This window comes from Strongylocentrotus purpuratus, unplaced genomic scaffold (assembly GCF_000002235.5).
Source record: "Strongylocentrotus purpuratus isolate Spur 01 unplaced genomic scaffold, Spur_5.0 spur5_scaffold_3, whole genome shotgun sequence".
NCBI classification, from domain to species: domain Eukaryota; kingdom Metazoa; phylum Echinodermata; class Echinoidea; order Camarodonta; family Strongylocentrotidae; genus Strongylocentrotus; species Strongylocentrotus purpuratus.
In genome coordinates this window covers 4,770,498-4,790,843 of record NW_022145609.1, presented here as the reverse complement: position 1 = coordinate 4,790,843, position 20,346 = coordinate 4,770,498, and the positions used below count along the sequence as shown (strand labels likewise).

The 20,346-nt window shown below is 36.7% G+C and overlaps 1 protein-coding gene across 1 annotated transcript in view; it reads right to left on the bottom strand.

Moving 5' to 3' along the window:
- Window positions 1–4,199: 4,199 nt before the first annotated feature.
- The window catches only part of LOC591989 (rapamycin-insensitive companion of mTOR), a 60,381-nt gene continuing 44,234 nt past the window's right edge, over window positions 4,200–20,346 (bottom strand). Inside the window, exons 16-31 of the mRNA XM_030995632.1 lie at window positions 19,874–19,948; window positions 17,257–17,361; window positions 16,533–16,579; window positions 15,969–16,119; window positions 15,385–15,602; window positions 14,706–14,832; window positions 13,887–14,128; window positions 13,085–13,364; window positions 11,920–12,012; window positions 11,259–11,365; window positions 9,248–10,492; window positions 8,665–8,812; window positions 7,368–7,737; window positions 6,601–6,922; window positions 5,591–5,729; window positions 4,200–5,180 (exon numbers count right to left, since the gene is read on the bottom strand). Of these exons, the coding sequence (XP_030851492.1) occupies window positions 5,106–5,180; window positions 5,591–5,729; window positions 6,601–6,922; window positions 7,368–7,737; window positions 8,665–8,812; window positions 9,248–10,492; window positions 11,259–11,365; window positions 11,920–12,012; window positions 13,085–13,364; window positions 13,887–14,128; window positions 14,706–14,832; window positions 15,385–15,602; window positions 15,969–16,119; window positions 16,533–16,579; window positions 17,257–17,361; window positions 19,874–19,948 (3,744 nt within the window). The 3' untranslated portion in view covers window positions 4,200–5,105. The remainder of the gene's footprint in view (window positions 5,181–5,590; window positions 5,730–6,600; window positions 6,923–7,367; window positions 7,738–8,664; window positions 8,813–9,247; window positions 10,493–11,258; window positions 11,366–11,919; window positions 12,013–13,084; window positions 13,365–13,886; window positions 14,129–14,705; window positions 14,833–15,384; window positions 15,603–15,968; window positions 16,120–16,532; window positions 16,580–17,256; window positions 17,362–19,873; window positions 19,949–20,346) is intronic.

The following is a 20,346-nucleotide window of genomic DNA, read 5'->3' as shown; positions in this document are numbered from 1 at the left end:
GATATGCAATTTACCTGTTCATGTACCTTCAGTTTATTACAAATGTAAACAGCATTTGGAAAACTAGAAATGGATGTTTACCATGCATAAAGTGTCTTACAAGTATGTGTACATCATGGACATGCTTTTCATGATTTCAGTTTGTATACCATATAATATACATCTATCTCACTCTCAATCTAAGTGTGTATAATAAAGTGCCATCATGTTCCATATGAAATGGAAAGGGTGCTTAGTAATAATCATTCCTATGAACTCAAGCCAGTCTCATCAAGCCATCCACTCCCTATAATACATGGGAACATGTTTTGTATGCTTAGTATCAATAAAGTGATATTTATTACAACCTCTCTCTCTCTCTCTCTCTCTCTCTTCAGTTTCTTTCACATGTTTTGTCGATTGGTTTCCTGCTGCATTTATTTGTGTTTTGTCCCCTCTTCTCACTCTTTCTCTCACTGTTAAACTATCCCTTTGATCTTTTGAGATTCTCACTGCACGCATGCCCAGGGGGGTGTTTCACAAAGATTCTAAGTCGAACTTAACTCTAAGTTGGACTTAAATATTATGGGAAGCCATTAGCATCCTTGAAAATATTTTGTAAATTTCTTTGTAGAAGGCATAAAATGTTGATTCAAATCATTAATATTTCCTATTATCATGGGAGATTTCATGTTCTTGGCGTGGAATTTATAAAAAAAGTCTAAAACACTTGAATTTCTGCTTTTGGATATATTTCATTTTAAGGCTCCAATGGCTGTCCATAATTTTTAAGTCCAACTTAGTGTTAAGTTCTACTTAGGATCTTTGTGAAACACCCCCCTGGTCTGATACTTTTTAAAATATACCAGACGCATGTGTTCATTGTATTTCAGATCAACTGAATTTTCTTCAATAATTACATAATACAATTTTACATGTAATAACATAAGGCGTATGACACCAGGAATTTTTGTAAAATTAAAATGGACATAATCCTTGAATCGATGAAACATGGAAAATAGTATACAAATATACAATGACACTCGAGGGTCTAGCTGAAGCTATTTGCATCGAAGGAACAAGATGGCCCTCGGGAGAATAGTACTAATGACGTTCCTGAAGGTGCGAATAGTTATAGCTTGTTCCGAGAATGAGTCATTTTATATTTGTTTTATATCCCTTCCATCTGTATTATTCCTACACTTCTGTAATAACATGAACCTTATACTCACATTCACATCTTACATTCAGATCTAAAAGAAATAAAAGAAACTTGCACTATTAATATTGCGTATAGTGTAGTGCAATTATCACGCGCACAGCGCAAATTGCATGTGCGCATGCTTGAGCGCTGTGAGCCGAGGCATTGAAATCTTGTACGCTCGCCGACGTCACGCATAGTCCCTTTTTTCCCTAGGAAAAAAAGGGACTATGCGTGACGTCATCAATAAAAAATGTACTATATTTCGATGTAGGTGGCAGGAAACGTCTTTTATAGTAAAACTATTCATTTTCTTGTCTTGTACACTCCTAATGCAACAATCTTACGATAAGGGATGTAATAACAAAATTAATGTTTTGCTATATACATGTACATTGACTATTTTTGTCAAGTATATCCGTTTTTCTATCCATGTAAATTTTCTTCTGATTTAGGTATTTATATTTAGAAAATGAAGCAAGAAATGAAAAACAGCAGTGTTTGCAATCTGTAGAAGTGAAGCTGATGAATTTATGAAGTAAAGAATCCTTTACCAAGTTGGTTTTAAACAAGTTTTCAACTCCTCTGTTTCATTATCCTCACAAATAAAAACACTACACATCTTGCATCTCTCTGTGTACGAAGCAAAGCCTATTTATTGTATTTCAGATAAACAGAATTCTCTTCAATAATTACATGATATTAATGACATTTACAAAACAGACATTACAATAAAATCATAAAACATAAGGAATTGTACACACAGCATTGTTTTTAAGATGTCGCTGAACAATCCTACTTTTAGCCAGGCATTACAAAAATGTATATTATTGAAAGCATTTGGGAAATCGTCTTCATTGACAGACATGTACATCTACTGAACATTGTGTGTCATGGCTAGCCATAATGTCCAATGCTAAACTTCTCAATGATCTGTACATGTATTATGAATGAATTCAGTTCTCATACGTGTACAGTTAACTACTAAATTATACATACCCCTTGTAAATTTTATGTTTTTTGTGTTTAAGAAATAAAGGTGGACTGGTTGAATGAGGGCCTTTGTTGAATACTTTTAGATGTAATCTTTAATATGTCACATTCTCAAGAAGTATAAATTGGGAAAAATCAATTTTTTGCAGACTTAACAATTACAAAGGTTGGTGAGGGTATGAATAATTTAGTTGTTACTGTATGTGCTGAATGAAGTACAATCTAGTACCCAATTCCCACATGAAATAAATCAAATGCATTGCTCTCCATGCCGGCCGAGGTGGGTTACAATAAATCTATTTTCTTTTCTTGACTTGCATAAACAGCTTCAAGTACAGCTTGGGATACATGTTTCTTTGAGACGCACCTATGGTTTTAATAACATTTATATAAACTGCGATAAAACTTTAAATCTTTCTCTATGCTTAAGAATACTTGTCATGTGAAAACAAAACTTGATATATAATCATAACCCTCCAATAAAATATATATAATGAGAGAGACCCAGATACATGTAGATGAAGAACAGGTATAATATTGCAAATGAAAGTTTTTGCCATTTTTTTATAGTCAAAGACAGACACATACATGTAGCTTACACAATAGACATGATTGAGACCTTATAGGTGATCAAATTTAGAAATAGAATTCTATCCCCATCCAAAGATTAGTTTCTTGATTACCAACAACTTTTCATCAAATACTAAACTGTAGATGTGACAAACCGCAGTTCCTATTATCTAATGATATTATTAAAATCACAATATAAGTGTATTTAATGTATCTGAACTTAAAATGAGATTGAATATGATAACATGTATATGGAAAAGTGGAATTCAATTTCAATTGTATGGTTCCTAATTATATGATAAGGCATTATTATGATGCTCAATGTTTGGATATGTTTAGAATAAACAAACAAAATCCATACAGTTTCTCCCGTGAAATTCGCAGTATGTATGAAAATCAGAGGAAATGTATTTTAAAAACTTCCAGAAATCCAAGAGTATTAAAGTTAGATCAAAGAATTAAGATACAGTCAAACCTGTCTATAGCGACCACCCAAGGGAAACACAAAAAGTGGCCTTTGTAGACAGGTGGTCTTTGTAGACAGGTTCCTTTATTACATGATTCAATGAGAAACCATTTTTCTAGGGAAACAACAAATGTGGTCTTTGTAGACAGGTGGTCACTAAAGCAGGTTTGACTGTATTTGTATATGGTATGCAACTCAACTCATTTCATTTGTGAACCTCACAATTTCTCACGTCAAAACGGAACTTGGTTTACCTTGAGCGCCCTATTCTATGCAAGTGTGCGTTAACAAGTCCACTAAACAAGGTATTTTACAGTTCCCTGGGATTGCATTTAAACTTCTATTTCTCCTTGTAGAAGAAATACTTGAAGCTCATACTTTGACTACAGTATAGCACCATGGAAACCCTTAACCTTACATCAAGAGCAAAACAGGATTTGATGATCGTTACACTTTTAAGTATTGCTACATTCTTGATGTGCAGTCATGACACATGCCCCCTGAAGGTATCAATCTACATTTGCTACTCTTTATCCGGGAGATAAAAGGAGCATGTGGTAGGATCCAAAGACAATGGGATTGAATGTGCCATGCCTGTATGCCCTCAAGGTGACCATATGGTAAGAATACTCTCCGGAGAGTGGAGATGGTGCACACATTGTGTGCAAGAATGAATGCAATGCAATGATAGAGTAATAATATATATAAGGAATTTTGAGATGCTAGTATTATGCGCTCTTCTTCTTCTTCTCTTTCATCTCAGTAGGCTTACGGTTGCACCATGTGAGAGAGGGGGAGGATTGGGGAGTCCTGAAAAGGACTGTCGGTAATCTTTCTTTCTTGAGGGTTATCATTAATACAGAGTCTGCGCCTTGAGCATTTGATTGTTAAGTGGATTTGGCGCCATAAAAATCTGATGTATTAGTTAACCTTTAAATTTATTTTCTTTTATACTTCCCATAAATGCTATAAATTTCATGAATTTACCTAACTTAATACCAGAAAGACCCACTTAATGTACATGTACCTATCAATATCACATAATTAAATAATAGAAATTAAAGACTCTATTTTAACATTTAAACATAATTCTTTGTGGCTAATGCCCAGCATTAAAAAAATCAGCTTGCATACAACTGCATAAATTAGACATTCCAAGTACAAGGCCTACATATTGGAGAGAGATAGAGTTAGTCTACAGCACAAGACCCGCCTTATGACAGCAGCAGTTTTTTTTTTTGTACATGTACCTGCATACAAGTACAGGGCAGTCAACATACATACATTTCTAGGAATCAATCAACTTTGTTTTCTTTATTGAATGTAAAGTACTAGCTGCTCTTGTAAGCACCGTCTAATCAACGAAACAAATAGCGGTTTAATACAGAGGTCTGAAAAATAAACTTTTCATGTCCAATCTGTGAACAATGTCAACTTTTCATCAATCTTACATAATCTCTCTAGCCTAGGTGCTACTTATCAAGCACAACTTGCTAGTCTTGTCTAGCTAGACCCTACTAGATAAACTAGATTCCTTTACATTGTATGTAGCATAGCATATATATCTGTGCTGACCAGCAATTTACAATGAATAAAACCTGAAAATATGAATAAATACCATCATGATATGACACACTGAGTATATCCATTATTACAAGCTCACTGAAACGTGGCTCTTTCAGGTAAAATAAAATTCTAGTCTACATTTACTGCATCAATAAAATTCTCAAACAATTCTGAAGGATACATTTGCAGAAAGTTCACTTAAAATTATTGCACATGATTTGTTACTCGATGACTAGAAAACTTGAGGAACTGATTGCAGTAGCACAATGTTTCTGTCTTGATTGGTCAAGTAGAATGAGAGGTCAAAGGTCGGAGGTCCAAGGTCCGAGGTCAGGATCCTGATGAGTTGGATTGTGTATCGCTGCTCTCTTCCAAACCCAGAATTCTCTCGGCTTCATGATGGAGCTTGAAAAAGGAAGGAGAAGAGGATTATTACAGTCTATTAAAAGATGTTTAGACAACTGCTCACTGGAAACAGGTAAAACAGTCTGAAACTACTTTAAAACTATACACTGTTAAACGTGTGTGAATTATCAAATTTGGCCATTATTGTAGCAAAACAAAATATTCAGATGTCCATACTTATATTTCTTTTTAAAAGTTCAAACTGACATAGTGTACACGCATAATGCCATGTAAATGACATGTGTAATTTTTTTTTTCCTCTTTCCACTCATGATTATGATATATCTATATTATATCTCAGAATCAGAAGGTATTGAGCCGAGCCACAAACTCCTGAATGAGTTCAATAATAATTTAGAAAAAGGACCAAGCAAGAAAAGTCAAATGCTAGAAAGGAGAGGACATCGTACCTCATGAAAATGAACTTCTTGGAAGAGTTCTTGTATGAATCTTCTAGATGAGAGTCTGTAGCTACTGGTTGCTATTAGATTCATCACATCGGAGAATAAACAAGTCCTCTCAAAGGCTTTAGGAAACTTCTCACGTAATCTGAAACAAAAACAGGCATGAGCATTACATTTTTGGGTAAGATGATAATGTCAAACAATAATTGCTGAAAAAAATACAATAAACGGTACACCCATGGCATTTTTCTTTGAGAACTCTTCTAAACAGGATCTCTGCTCAAATTTTTTTTTTTTTCAAATGAAAAAAATAATTTTTTCTCTCTTATATTAAATCGAAACTAAGTTAGTAATATTTGGATAGGGAATTTTCAAAAGATAACAGAGCATTGAAATAAACTCTCACAAAAGTGTAAATATAACTCCACCAGACCAACTTATGCCAATACAAAAATATTAGTTATTCTAAAATGAATGAGTTCATACCAGGTTATGTTCATATTTGAACCAACTTTTCAACAATAGTTAAAACACACAAAGGGACCATTTGCAGTTACGTGTTTATAGTTTTTTTTACGGAATAATGAAATATTGATGAGTATTTCAAGAGGAGGTTGAGTACTGGGAAGAGGTGAAAAATAATCTGTGAGCGTTATTATTGTATTACGCAAGTGTGGAAGAAATCAGATAAAAAATGCTCCCTGAAAAGCATGGCTTCATCTTCAAATGCCTTAATATTCTTAATATGGCATGTACTATCATAAAAATCAGGACAGATTTTTATGCCACATGTTCGTGTAGTCTCATATACATCTTTCTGTGAACAGTGCTTGTAACTTTACCAAGACTGGGCCAAAATTATAATTTTTTTGATGATTCCAGAACCTTGCAGTACACACCAATACTTATATGCTAGATGATCAACCTTTTCTGATCGATTCCACAACGTTCCGTTCACAATGCAATTGCATGACCAGAACTCAACCTTATCTTTAAAGAGAGAGATTTCCACCTACCCCAGCAATCCTTCTTCATGCGCCTTCATGCCCACTGAGCTGCTCATCTTAATCACCAGTCTGATGACCTCTCTCCTAATCATCTCTCTTCCCTTGGGCGTATCATCCCTCATCCTGACTGCTCCTTGACTGGACTGTGAGACGCTGGTCCCTGAGCTACCCACGCTGGTAGGGGTGTTATTGTCTACGCTGTTGCTACCGAACGGGTTACTGGCGCTGGCCGAGCTGCTGCCGCGGGAACGGATGAGGAGCGGTTGAGGAGGGTTGACCGGTTGGAAGATGACCAGGGACGCTGGGTCATCTGGGTGAGGAATAGAATCACCTGATGGAGAGAAAAAAAAAGGAATTATTCTAGGCATTGCCCTCTAGGTACTGATATGAAATATCATGAGAAAAATCATGAAATGGCACCGAAAAAAAAAAGAAGTGCGATTATGAACCATTCAATCGGTCATGTACATGTACTACCTTCTTAGATTTCCTTCGGTACATGTAGCTTCACCTTCTTTGGGCTCCATAAGAAAAGGGTTTGTGTGGCTGGACATATAAAATGACTATTTCCAATCCTCTTATGAATTTCCGGGTTATTTGAAAACAACTTGTTGTCTACATGTTCATGTATATAAGAGAAGTATCATTGTTTTGTTTTTATCTTAGACCATCTGATGCATAAAGGAAACTATTCTGAATACTCTTAAGTAATTCACTTGAGTTCCAATAGCTTTAATGTTTTGGAACAAGAAAATATTGAATCAAAAGTTACTCACCATCTTGACTCTCCAACGACCTTGTCCTGACCTTCGTACATGCCAGACAATGCTCAATCTGATGCAGATTGTTATCCATATGTACCTCTTCCTCCTCTTCCCCTTCCCTCACACCTGATCCATCCCCTATTCTCAGATTGGAATAGTCCGCCTCCCCCATGCTCAGTGTGTGCTGTTGGGCTATATCATGTTGGTCCGAGGGGTGGCTGGTTGGTGATTCCAGGGTGTGAGTAGGGGCGTTACTGTTGGCTGTGGAACCAGAGTCTGGGCTGTAGACCTGAACCTGAGGTATGTGGATGTCTGTCATGGCAGGTGATACGGCGTGACTCGTGGGGGCGCTGTGACCATCCTTGTATTGACTCTCATCAGACTGGTGGAAACAAGTCAAATTATCAATCAATATCAAATGAGTTACTTGTCCATGGCGCTCTTTCATAAAACTTGTTATCAATAGCAAGATACAATAATTGTTATAAGCTATTGAAATCCTTATATTTTATTGGATGTAAGTAGAATTGTCATGGATCTGGGCCTGTTGCATAAAACTTACCATTGATGGTAACTTTGCCATCGTTACCATTGATGGCAAAGTTACTATCAATGATAAGTTTTGTGCAATGGGGCGCTGGGCACTTCTTTTTTAAACAGGGGCTATATCAGATATGTAACCAGTTGAAAGTGATCTGCAGTTTCGATACAAAGTTACTTCAACCAGTGTCATTACATGTTTCAATCAAACCTAGATATAATATTCACAGAAGCACCATCCCATTAAATTCTGTGAAGACCAAAGATGCATATTCCTTTCTTCTCTTCTAACAACCTTTACATTTCAATGATTATGCGACACATACATCAATTAATCCATGTTCAATTTCTTATATCAAACTCCTTCTTCAACTCTGGACTCAATACCCTTACCGTAACACTAAACATGTACCTGAACCTAGCCCCAAGTCGAGCATAAAACTCAAACTTAAACCCTTACCCCACACTTTTGTCAAAAATTAAAGCCTGAACAAAATTTAGAAGAAAACAAATTCTTCTCAGCTACATTACCATTTAACCGATAATTTCAGTTTTACCTAAACCTGTGACCCATTTCACAAAGCTTTTTTTCAATGAAAAATGACAAAAATCAATGACAAATCTGCTGATAACCAATCAGAAGCAAAGATTTCACTAGCTTATAACAACAACTGTCACTTGTCACTGATGACAAGTTTTGCAAAATGTAGCCCTGGTGAATGGTTTTTATATCTTCTTCGTGAGAAAAGTATACTTCGTAACGACTTACATGGAATATAAGAGTAACATCAACAGGTAAACATAGACCGACGTATTCATTCTTGGTGGTAGATGATGAGCTTGTATGATGAAGAGACTTCATAGAAGGTGCTTTGGACATGACAGACCCCCTCTCTAGACAACTCATGCTGATACTCCTGCAATAGTCATAATACATTAATTAATAAATTTATGATTCATATCATACAGCAGAAATGTGATTCATCTTGTTTAACACATCACAATATAACTAATATATTTATAAAATGGGTTTGCATAAATTGTATCTAAAAACAGAAAGATTGTCAAAAATTATATGAATGAATTTCACAAAAGACTTTATGCATGCAGTATCAAATCATATTTGACTTGAGGCTATCATAATTAATTCTTTAAATAATGGAATTGAAATCAGGACCCAGATAAAATGGATCATTTCCAGAGACGAGGTAGTAGTGCTCTATCTCAATAAAACAGGTCTGGAGTTAAAGTCTGGGTGCTATTCTGATTTTCAGAGAACTCTTTGTCATCAAATACCTGCCTGTATCATATGCCATGTGTCTATAATTAAAAAAAATATTAATCAGACTTACTCCACCATTCCTGACAATCCTCTGCGCAACTTCATCTCGCTTGGATTCCCAAATGATGATGCTCTCTTAATCAAACTATCATCCTCTCCACTGCTCAGCTGTCTGTGTTGTAGCTTCAATGCTTTCAAAGTAGCATAACCATGAGCATCCCGTACAGAGGTGAAAGCCGCACTAGTCTCAAAGAGATTGGAATAGGAGCTGAGGTTTGGTGACAGAGTCTTGGATATCCTCCTGACAAAGCTTGGAGTCCTTTTGAGATTGTGCCTCTTACGGAGTGTATCTGAGGAATGGATACTCTTAACAGTCATCGAGCTGGAGACGGTGCTTACGCTAGACATGGAGGATTCTACGGGTGGACTTGAGGGGTTGGAATGCATCGAACCCACACCGCTGGTCTGAGATGTGTCCGTCGCAAAGCTCTCGCTCCGACTTTTGGTCCCCATGCTGCTGTTGCCACTTTCATTGCTGTCGCAGCGCCGCTTGAGACTGTGGCTCCGGTCCCGTGACTGCGCTCGCGATCTCTCATTCACATCTTGGTTGAATCGCACACCTTCTGAGCTCCTGTCCTTACACATTCTGGAGCTGGCATCGCTATTGCTGCGTAATTTGGTAATCAATGAATCAAAGGGCGGAGGCTCGTCATCATCTTGCCCTTCTATTGTAGGCATCGTCTGCGCTCTACGCAATAACGGTGTCCTTGACGCCCTATCAACTACGATCGTTCTTCCTCCATCGGATACCTCATTGATACCTGGTAGCTGCTCTGTGGCTGAATTCACTCGATCTCTCTTACTGAGTCTAACAAGAGGGCTGGGTGACATTGATCGCTCCTCGGTGGACGGAAGCACCTTAGCATCCCCTCCAGAGTTTGTATCCCCAGTCACCTCCAAAAAGAAATTTGGTGGTTGTCCCGGCGTCAGAGGACTTTGTACTGGACTAGGTTCTCCTGCAAAGAACTTCACGTTGGGGTCAACCTTTGGAGTGCTGCTGTCTCCTGGAGTCTTAGGGCTGTCAATGCTGTAGGTACTGAAGCTCGGTAAGCTGACGGGAGATGAGAGATCTCGATGGTTGTGGTTGTACTCCTCTAATGGGATGGGCAGGACGGTGGGTAGATTGTTCTCTCTGTCCTCTACCACAGGGAAGTACTCGCCCCGGCTATGGCGGATGCTCTCCCAGCCTAAACAGCTCAAGCTGTCTGCTCCTTGTCTTGTTTTACTGATCAAACCTAGCACATAGAAGCAGGTCCTGAGGCACACACAACAAAGAAACAAAAAGACAGCAGATAAGAACAAAGTGCCACTGAGCAAGTACGTGTACCATCTTGAATACTACATGCACATAAACAAAATCATGATATCTGTGAAAACTGCTACTGCCTGAAACAGATCAACAAAATACAAGTTCAGTTCATAATAGAGCAAGGCTAATATTCAGTGTATGTGTTCCAAAATGTCAAAAAAAGTTATGATCTTTTAATGTCACTCTATGTTCGGTATTCCATGATGCTTCATAAAGCATAGGGGATGAAAGTTAAAGATAGATAAACTTGAGTTCTGGTCAGCGTTGTGAAAGAAACGGTGTGGAATCGATCAGAAAAGGTTGATCATCTAGCATATAAGTATTGGTGTGTACTGCAAGGTTCTGGAATCATCAAAATGATAAGCAATTTGGCCCAGTCTTGGTAAAGTTACAAGCAATATACACATAAATATGTATATGGGACTACACAAACATGTGCCATAAAAATCTGTCACAATTTTTCTGCTGTTGCATGCCATATTTAGAATATTCAGGCATTTGAAGAGTCTGATGTTCTTCCACACTTCTTCCATACTTACAATGATAACACTCACAAATTATTTTTCACCTCTTCCAAGAACTCAACCTTCTCTTTAAGTATAGGGGACAAAAGTGTATTTCTATTGCAATTCCGATAAAAATGAGTTGTATTGCGGTCATAAGATGTGCAGTGGACTTGATGCGATTGAAAGAAAGTTGTTGCCATACATACCCTCGTATAGAGAAGACCTCACACTCCTCAGCGAGTCTGATGATATCAGGGATGATACCTTCTTGCTGTAGCAGCTTCAGACCCCAGGTAGTACTACCAGTGTGACCCTGGAGAGAGTAAGGTAGAGAGAGTTACAGAGAGATGGAGAGGAGAGGAGAGAGAGAGAAGAGAAGAGAAGAGAGGAAAGGAGAGCGAGGGAAGAGGAGAGGAGAGGAGAAGAGGGGCGACGAGAGGAGAGGAGAAGAGAGGAGAGAGAGAGAGAGAGAGAGAGAGAACAAGAGTTTTACATTGTGTAGAAAGGGAAAAGAATATTGAAATAAGAGTTTTTAAAAATGAATAAAATAAAAATAAAGATAAAAGTAAAGACAGACACATGGAGATGGAGAGAGAGAGAGAAAAAAAGGAGAAACCTGACTGTGCAATACAGTTTCAAACATTGATGAAAGTTTACAATAGCACAGCAAATGTTTCTGGAGACTCCTAAACAGTGTTAAATACACATATGGTTTTCATAGAAAGTGAACGTGTACCACTGACATTCATAAGAGACAAATTCGCTTCATCAACTGATCTCTGGCTCAGACTCTCATTAGGTTCCAAGAGAGAACTTTCACACCATCACACACTCTCAGGGTAATTCTTTCCAGACCATCTCACTTACCAATGCCCACAATGCAGCCTTAAGATTGAGTATAGTGTCCATCGTCTCTACATCTCCATATCGTATCACCTCACACATCTCTGCAATATGATTCTGAAATGGCACAAAAGTGGTATAAAGGTGAATAAATAACCTACATCAAAATCAAATAGTACATGTATATCACAATTTGTGAATAAATCAGAGTAGATAAAAACATATCTGACATGACACAAAATAAGTCAATTGTGTTATGGTCAGATATAAAATGAAGAAAAGAGCACATTGAAATCTGCACATGATTCAATTTTTTTTGCCACAGATGCTATATTAAGAAATACAGAATGAAACAGGTATTACAAAACGTCTTGGAAATGCATAACAATTAACCCTTTGCTCCATCTAAATTTCCATATCCATTTACAAGTATAGGTACCGTATTTGCCGGCGTAAAGGCCGCACCGCCGTATAGGCCGCACCCCCAACTTTGACATTTCGTAGAGGAAAAAAAAAAACTACAAAAAAAAAAAACTACAAAAAAAAAAAAAAAAAAAAAAAGAAGAAAAAAAAACGGACCAAACAAAATGATCGTAATTTTCTTGTAGAACACTCTTTTTTTTTTACAAACTATACCAAATTCATCAATATTCTTATAAATCAACAAGAAGTTAACCTCAAAAATGATCACAATTTAGCAGATCTTCATCGACTTTTAAGCTAGTACTGTATCGTACGCAGATTTGGTATCCTACAATACCCCTTCCTCGATGTACGGTGTAATCCGAAATAGCATTTTTCGACCTGCGCAGTTGCGTTGCGCGGCAGCTAGCTCCGTAAGTAATGGCCTGTCCCTTTGTTTACTTTTTGGCGATGCAATGGTATGGACTTAGATCTAGATCTATCGGCAGATTTTATTAGAAAAATAAGTTTTTTCGTCTTCATGTCATCTATGCAACATAAACTTGTCGGTAAGTTGTGTGGAGTTATTCTAGAATTGTCCTGTACCGTTGTCTAGTCATGTTACCGTTCCTATAGTCCCATACGTGCAAATGGACGTGATGTTTTGACCGCTGAATTTTGTTGTTGTTGCGTATACGCCGCACCCCGACTCTTTGATTTTTTCTCACCCGAAAATACTGCGGCCTTTACGCCGGAAAATACGGTACTCTATAATGTGTATGCTGACCTGTTTCTCAATGAGCTCACAGCCTCCTCTATGTTTGGCCAGCTGACCGTAGAGATGCACCGGTACATAGACATCTTTCCTCTGCCTACGTTCATCCTTGGACCGTCGTATGAAACCACCGGAGACGTGAGGACGATGGTAGCAGGTGAAGGCCTCGTTGATCTCCGTCTCTATCAGGGTCACGTACTTGCGGTTGAAGTAGGTGAACCATCGGTCTAGCTCGTGGGAGACATAGTTCACATCGTGGAGGTATTTGAAGCCTTTGGTCGTTGAGATGAACCTGAAAGGAAGAAAACAAAGATTCAGTTTATTAAGTGGGTACTATCTAGAGAGCAGGTTTCATGAAACCTGTCAAGAAATGCTGCCTCTAGAACAACAGATTGAACATTTTAACCCCTACGGTGCCACCAAAAATACAAATTTAATTTCATGACAGAAATATATCTCACAATTAATGTTTCCATCATATTTGTATTTTCATAGTCTTAGCACTTAGACAGACATATTTTCATGATATATCACTGTAGAATTCATGAAGTCACAGAAGTCACTTTTTTACCGTAAAAATACATCACACAATCATAATTTGTGCAAATCAAACTGCCTGAGGCATGAAAGAATTTCAATGGACATTTTGATAGGATAGACTGAAAAGAAAAAAAGAATCAGAATGGAACGAGGTATATATAGAGGGAGGGAAGGAGATATGACGATGGAATGGATGGAAGAAGGGAAGGGGTAAAAGGAGGAAGCAAGGGTAGAGAAGAGAGGAAGGAGAAAGGGATTAAAAGAGATCCCATACCTAGTGAGTAATAGAGCACCCTTATCACCCATATGTAGTAGGGGAGGTCTCATATGAACCAGACTGTGTAGATTAGCATCATCTTCACACGCTTCATCTAGGATGTCTAGAGCCAGGCCGCTGATAGTACGAGCCTTGTCATGGAGCTGAGTGATGAGAAGCTCTACACCCCACGTGTGGAAGAACGGTGTCTGAGCTCGAAGCAACACACGCAGGTGATTGGTTGCATATATCCTCATAGACTGCAAAGAACAATTCACGGTCGATAAAGATGTAAGCTCCATGTATCAAGATAGAGCAAAGACACAGTTTGAGCCTTCCTTAAATGTAATTAAAGGCTTATGAACTATAGTGCACTAACTTCTTCATGTATCTGGATGATTTATATCAGGGACATGCCATTCATACAAATTACTGGAAATGTGTGCTCTTAAGGAAAGGTTTTGTCCTAGCAAACCTACTACAACAGGAGTTGGCAGGATTCTGTTTCAGTCTAAAAGAATTGATATCCCTCTGAACATCCTGATGACATATTGACAAGGGCGGTCCTGGCTAGTCCATCTCTGTTGAAGTCAAGACAGAACCTGGACCAGGACCAGGACCAGAAGCATTCTATTACTCTCTAATATAGTACAGTCAAACTTGCTTAAGTGACCACCTGTCTACAAGGACCACATTTTTAGTTTCCCTTGAAAATGATTTCTCATTGAAACATGTACTTAAGGAACCTGTCTACAAAGACCACCTGTCTACAAAGGCCACTTTTTGTGTTTCCCTTGGGCGGTCGCTATAGACAGGTTTGACAGTATTAAAACGTACCTCTGAAGATCCCGCTAACATCTTGCCCAGGACCGTCCTGGCTAGGCCATCTCTCTTATAGTCCAGACAGGTCACGACCAGCTTCTGTAACGTCTCATGATGAGGCATCGAGCACACATCCAGTAGACTGTACATAAACACAAACGTAACATTAGTCATTGACGAAGTAAAATTTGATATTTATCATACTGCAGACCAGAAACATGGGTTAGGGATCAAATAACAAAACGTTACATTATTAAAATACCTCATAATTGATCGCAAATTTGTGTAAGTGCACAAAAACATAGAGATTAGTCTACGCATATATGACTAGATTAAGGAAAAATGAAATGGCCCATATCTTTAGAAAGAACAATTCGTTTTACTAAACAAACAAATCATTGTTAAATTAGTCAGAAACTTCTCATATTTCCATGTTTCTGACAATGTTTTAGTAAATCTTTAGGAAAGTTCTATTTGATGGAACAAGAAAAAGGTCAAATACACTGCACAACCAGAAGCAACGAACAAATCCTCAAAATCTTCTACTTTTAAACACTACCTCAAAACACATTTACATTACAGACTAATTTGCCCTCGTTGAAAGATGCTTGTTTTCTCGATACTACTTTCTCCAATACATGTATCTCCCTTCCTCAGTCTTTTCATTGGTAAAAAAAGAAGTAATCCCACTCACTATTGAAAGACGCCAGCTTTCTCCAGTATCTTCTCTCCTTCATGAGTCTTAGATAGCTTTCCAACCAGTAGAAAGTAATCTTGACTGAGTGTGTTTTGAATGCTTGATGGGCTGAAGACGGCCTGCGGAGGGAGCTCGTTACGTGGAGCCATGCTGATCTCAAGGAGACAATCTCCAATGTCTACCGTTAACTCCATCAGGAGCTTCTCAGCATCAGTCTGTTGTGCAATTATTAATAATAATGTTGATATTGATAAGAATATAAGCAAAACTATTGTACTAGTAATAACCAGGTTATTATTACAAAAACATTCTTATTACAATTTGTTACAATTGGGTTATAAGAGAAATAACACTAATCAGTATTTCACTAGATGATAAATTCATCATCATCATCATTATCATCAACGTCAACCGTCATCACCTTCAACTTCAGTCCCAATCACCATTATCATTGTCATAAACATCAACACCATTATCACCATAATAAGTTTCCTCTTCCCGCTTTCCTTCTCCTTCTTCTCCCCCTCTTCCTCCTTCCCCATCAATATCATCATATGCATGTAAAAACTACAAGGACTTACTTCATCGCAGTTAAGAAGAAAGTTGAGAAGTTGACATCCAATGATGGTGTAGCTTTGGATCTCACTAGATCGGCCCAGTTCCCGCCCGAGACTGATCACAGAGTACTGCTTACTCATCGGCTTGTAGAACTCAACCAACCGACGAAAAAACCTGATCAAAATGAAGGCAAGTATCATAACAGTGATTATTACCATGATCGTTGAAATAAATTCAAGTGTAGAACAATGAAGAGCTGCCTCCAAGGAAAATCACACAATTCCACGTTTGTATTTGGTTCATTCACAACTAAAATTTTAATAACTTTCTTATCCTTTATCAGATTTTCCTCAGAACTTTCACTTTTCTGTTTCTCTCATTCGTTTTATTAAAGAAATCTTGATGGCACGGTGAACTTCCTCTGTAATGTGAAAACAAAATATAGACAAACCTGTATATAAAGACCACTCAAGGGAGACAATAAAATCAGTCTTTATGAGCATGTCATTTTTACACAGGTTTCAATGAGAAACTCTCTGCTCAAGGGGAACGAGAAATATGGTCTTTATAGAAAGAATGTTTCTCACCTGTTAACATTAGCATCCTCAAACTTCTTCAGTGTAACTCCTCCTTTCTATAAAGCAGAACAAAGCATGAGATAACACAGGTCAATTAAGGCCATGACCTTTCAAATGACCTTTCACATGAACTCGCAATACCAAATGTTTAATATGTCTCCTTTTTACAAAATCAGAACAAACTTGTAACACAAAAGTTCAAATGCAGGTTAACTAAATGTCACAACCTTTCCTTATGTAACATGAACCAACCTGTATCCCTAGCCCTCTATCTCTAAGCTTATCATTGTACCAACCCACCTGTCATATTCTGTGACAGAAAGTAAACAGTGAGAAGAGATAACAGCATCGCACCTGTAAGAAATACCTGATATTTATAATGAACCTATCTGAACTGCTGTACCTCCTTCATATTGTAATTGTTAATGTTACTGACAAATGCATTTGAACATTAATACTGACGATTCACTACATAAATAACATACTCCTGTAGTTCAAAATTATTTGTAGAACTTCACTAACCAGTCAACCGAAAAATATGAATCATTTTGACTAACTCACAGAAAGGAATACATGTAGATGGTCAAGTTAAGAAAGACAAAGGATCATGTAAAAACATACAAAAATGAGGCAGAAATGTACATATACAAACAGAATAAAGAAACTGACATTCAGACAAACAAACAGACAGACAAGCACACTAACCAACAAACAGACAGAGTTAATGAATTACCTTGATTGCTCCTCCTATTAGTTCCCAGTTCCAGACGGTGTGGTCTTTAGTTGTGAGTACCAATGTTTCTTTGATCATGGTTTGTACTGCAGAATCCTCATTCTCCTGTTCAATATCAAAGCAATATATATCTCTTACATCACAATGGCCAATGCTCTAAAACACTCAGTGTATCTTTCACAACTACTTTAACTCTAAATAATGCTTCAACTTATTAAAATGGCTCTAAAAAGTTTCACTTACATGGAACATATACATGTAGGCCTGTATTGTAACAAGAACATTGTTAAAATGCAACTAATCAAGCCTAACAATCGTTATCAAACATGCCATTTCTCTATGCACGAATGCCAATACTATAATCACCAAACGATCATTTTTCACATCAGCTTATGGTCTACATACGTATAAAACTGTAATATCAACAATACTGATGTTGACTTGAACAAGTCTAGCGATTACTTTTCATACAAGCCTACACTCTTCGTCAACTTGTAAAAACGACAATGCTCTAAAGCACCTAAACAACATCAAGCAATCAGTTATCACATAAGCTTGTGCTCTCCATGACATTCAAACACTGCTAAACTACAATTTCAAACTACCGTATTAAAGCAAAAAGTGATTACTTTTATACCAGAGTCATCAAGCCCTTTCACCTATTTAATACACATACACCTTTCCCTATTCAGCTTTGAAAAGGTTTCAAATTGGTCTTAAAAAGTTGACGGGTGGATTTTCTTCAAACAATTTTGCATGACATTTGATGATTTTTTTCTGTATTGATTAGAATATTCCATGATTGAAGCTTTGTGATCATATGGTAGATTAATAGCCCACTTTTCAAATGAATATGAGTATTGTTTCAATGATCATTCATACAAAATAGATGACCTGTTATCTGCACATGTATACTACATGAATGCAACACTGTAATGAATAATACTTTTCTTCATTGGAAATGTAAAGTAAAAGAATAATACCTTGATAATTTTACAGTCATATTTCAAGTATGATATTCAAAGTTGAAGCAACTGTTTGCATTGCAATCTATATCATTTTTTGACAATCAATATATTTCATCTTCATTGGAAATAAAATGAAATAATTCTAAATCAAGATGTATTAATATCAATTCCATTCAGGAAGTATTATGATGCAAATTATGCAAATTATGCAAATGAGAATGCAAGCATGCAGGTGTAATAATGCAAATAAACAAACACAAGAACGTGAGGCATGCAAGTGATGCTATGAAAGTTGGTGCAATATATAAAAAGTAATTCAAATTTGTCAAATCCCAAACTAAATTCTGACAAAAGAAAAGGGAAAAGAAAATGAGAAAATTAAGGTCTTGCACGTAATATTTATCCATCAAATGCTACAAGATCTTATCCTTACATATGACAATGTCTTGAATGTGTAGCTAGCATTATTCTACTACTTAAGATGCCCTTCCACACAGCAACCCTCAAATTGTCTCCTTGTACAGGCCACACTTGTGATTTCCCCTTGTACGATATTATATTACTTTTTATCTTGGGTTCACTAATTTCAGAATACCATAGAATTTCATAAATAATTGCATTTGATTGATTGTGGCAAAATAAAAACAGAGCTCTAAACCAAAATGAATGTGTTTCATACAAAGTTTACCATTAATTCCTTGAAGTATTCAAAAATCTTTTGACAAAAAAAAAATTAATAAAACATTAAACTAATGGAAGGGATATCAAAGTCAAAATAAAAGCAGAAAATTATACAACTCATATATTATTTATAATAGTTAAATACAAAGTTGTAATCTCAATTGCTACAAACATGGTCAAAGAAATAACTTCCATTCTCTTTTGGACTCAAATCGAACATGTGGTTGAACTACAATTGGCTTTAGATGTTTCTGCACTATTAAACAAAATATATATATATATATATATTTTTTTTTAAATTCAAAATAAGAAAAGAATAAAGGAATAAGCAAAGAAGACTGTTAAACTACATCTGAAGGGTGCAAATCAGTAGATAGATAGGTTTGTAATCCCTCAGTCACACCAAGGAGACTGACACCAGCCCGCTAGAGACCGAACAAGGCATTATATTACCCCTAATGGCCAAGAATTGGTCGGTTTAGGGGTGTGACCAAGGTTTTAAAGCATAGGCATGTTGTTTTTATGTATGGCAAATAATTTGGCATAATTCACTTCATACAAGGGCAAATTAATATATGGATAGGTTTGCAGTATGGCAAATTTATTTCTTTGGTTAGGTTGGCAAATAATCCTGCATATTTTAGCTCACTGCAAAAGGTTTGCAACTAATACTGCACATTTCAGCTTAATGAAAGAATTGGCAAATTATTTTGCATCTCTCATTTCTTGATAAATATAATTCTAACTCAGGTCGACACACTTGCAGGACAGATTTGCATCCAATTTCGCAAAATTTAGTTTGTCTACTGATAGGTTGCTAATAATTCTACAAAATTAATCTAGATACATTTGCATAAGTTTGCATTTGATTCTGCATGATTCACACTTGTCTAAGACACCTTTAGTGCTAGAAAAGGAGAAAAAGACAATAGTAATGAAGGAGAAGAAGAGTTTTATTTGCGACAGACCTGCGTTGACCGATTGGATATCTTGTCCCATGAGGAAGGCATTCCCAAAGCCGAGGAGAACGATCTGCTTCTCGACTTTTCAGTCAGGTTCAGGAAAGACAAAATTAGTGCCATTAATCATCCAACACCCATTGCATGCAATTAATATCATCCTCAAGTTTAAAAAAAGAAAACAGAGAATGATTCAACTATGAAAATATTCAATAGAGATCTGGAAAGTTTTTTTTTAAAAGAGCTCAGAAAAAACAAAAATGAGCTCTGTAAATAAATAGAAATAAAAAAAAAAAAAGATTAGAGGGAGGAATCCCATTTTGATTTGAAAAATTATTTTAAAAACAATTTCTTCTGAATAAAAAAACAAGACTATTTATACTGAAATATTACACAGCAACTAGATAGCATCCGAATTTGATAAAATGAAAGTATCCACGGACATGAGAATATCATAGAAATGTTACCATGTATGAATGTCA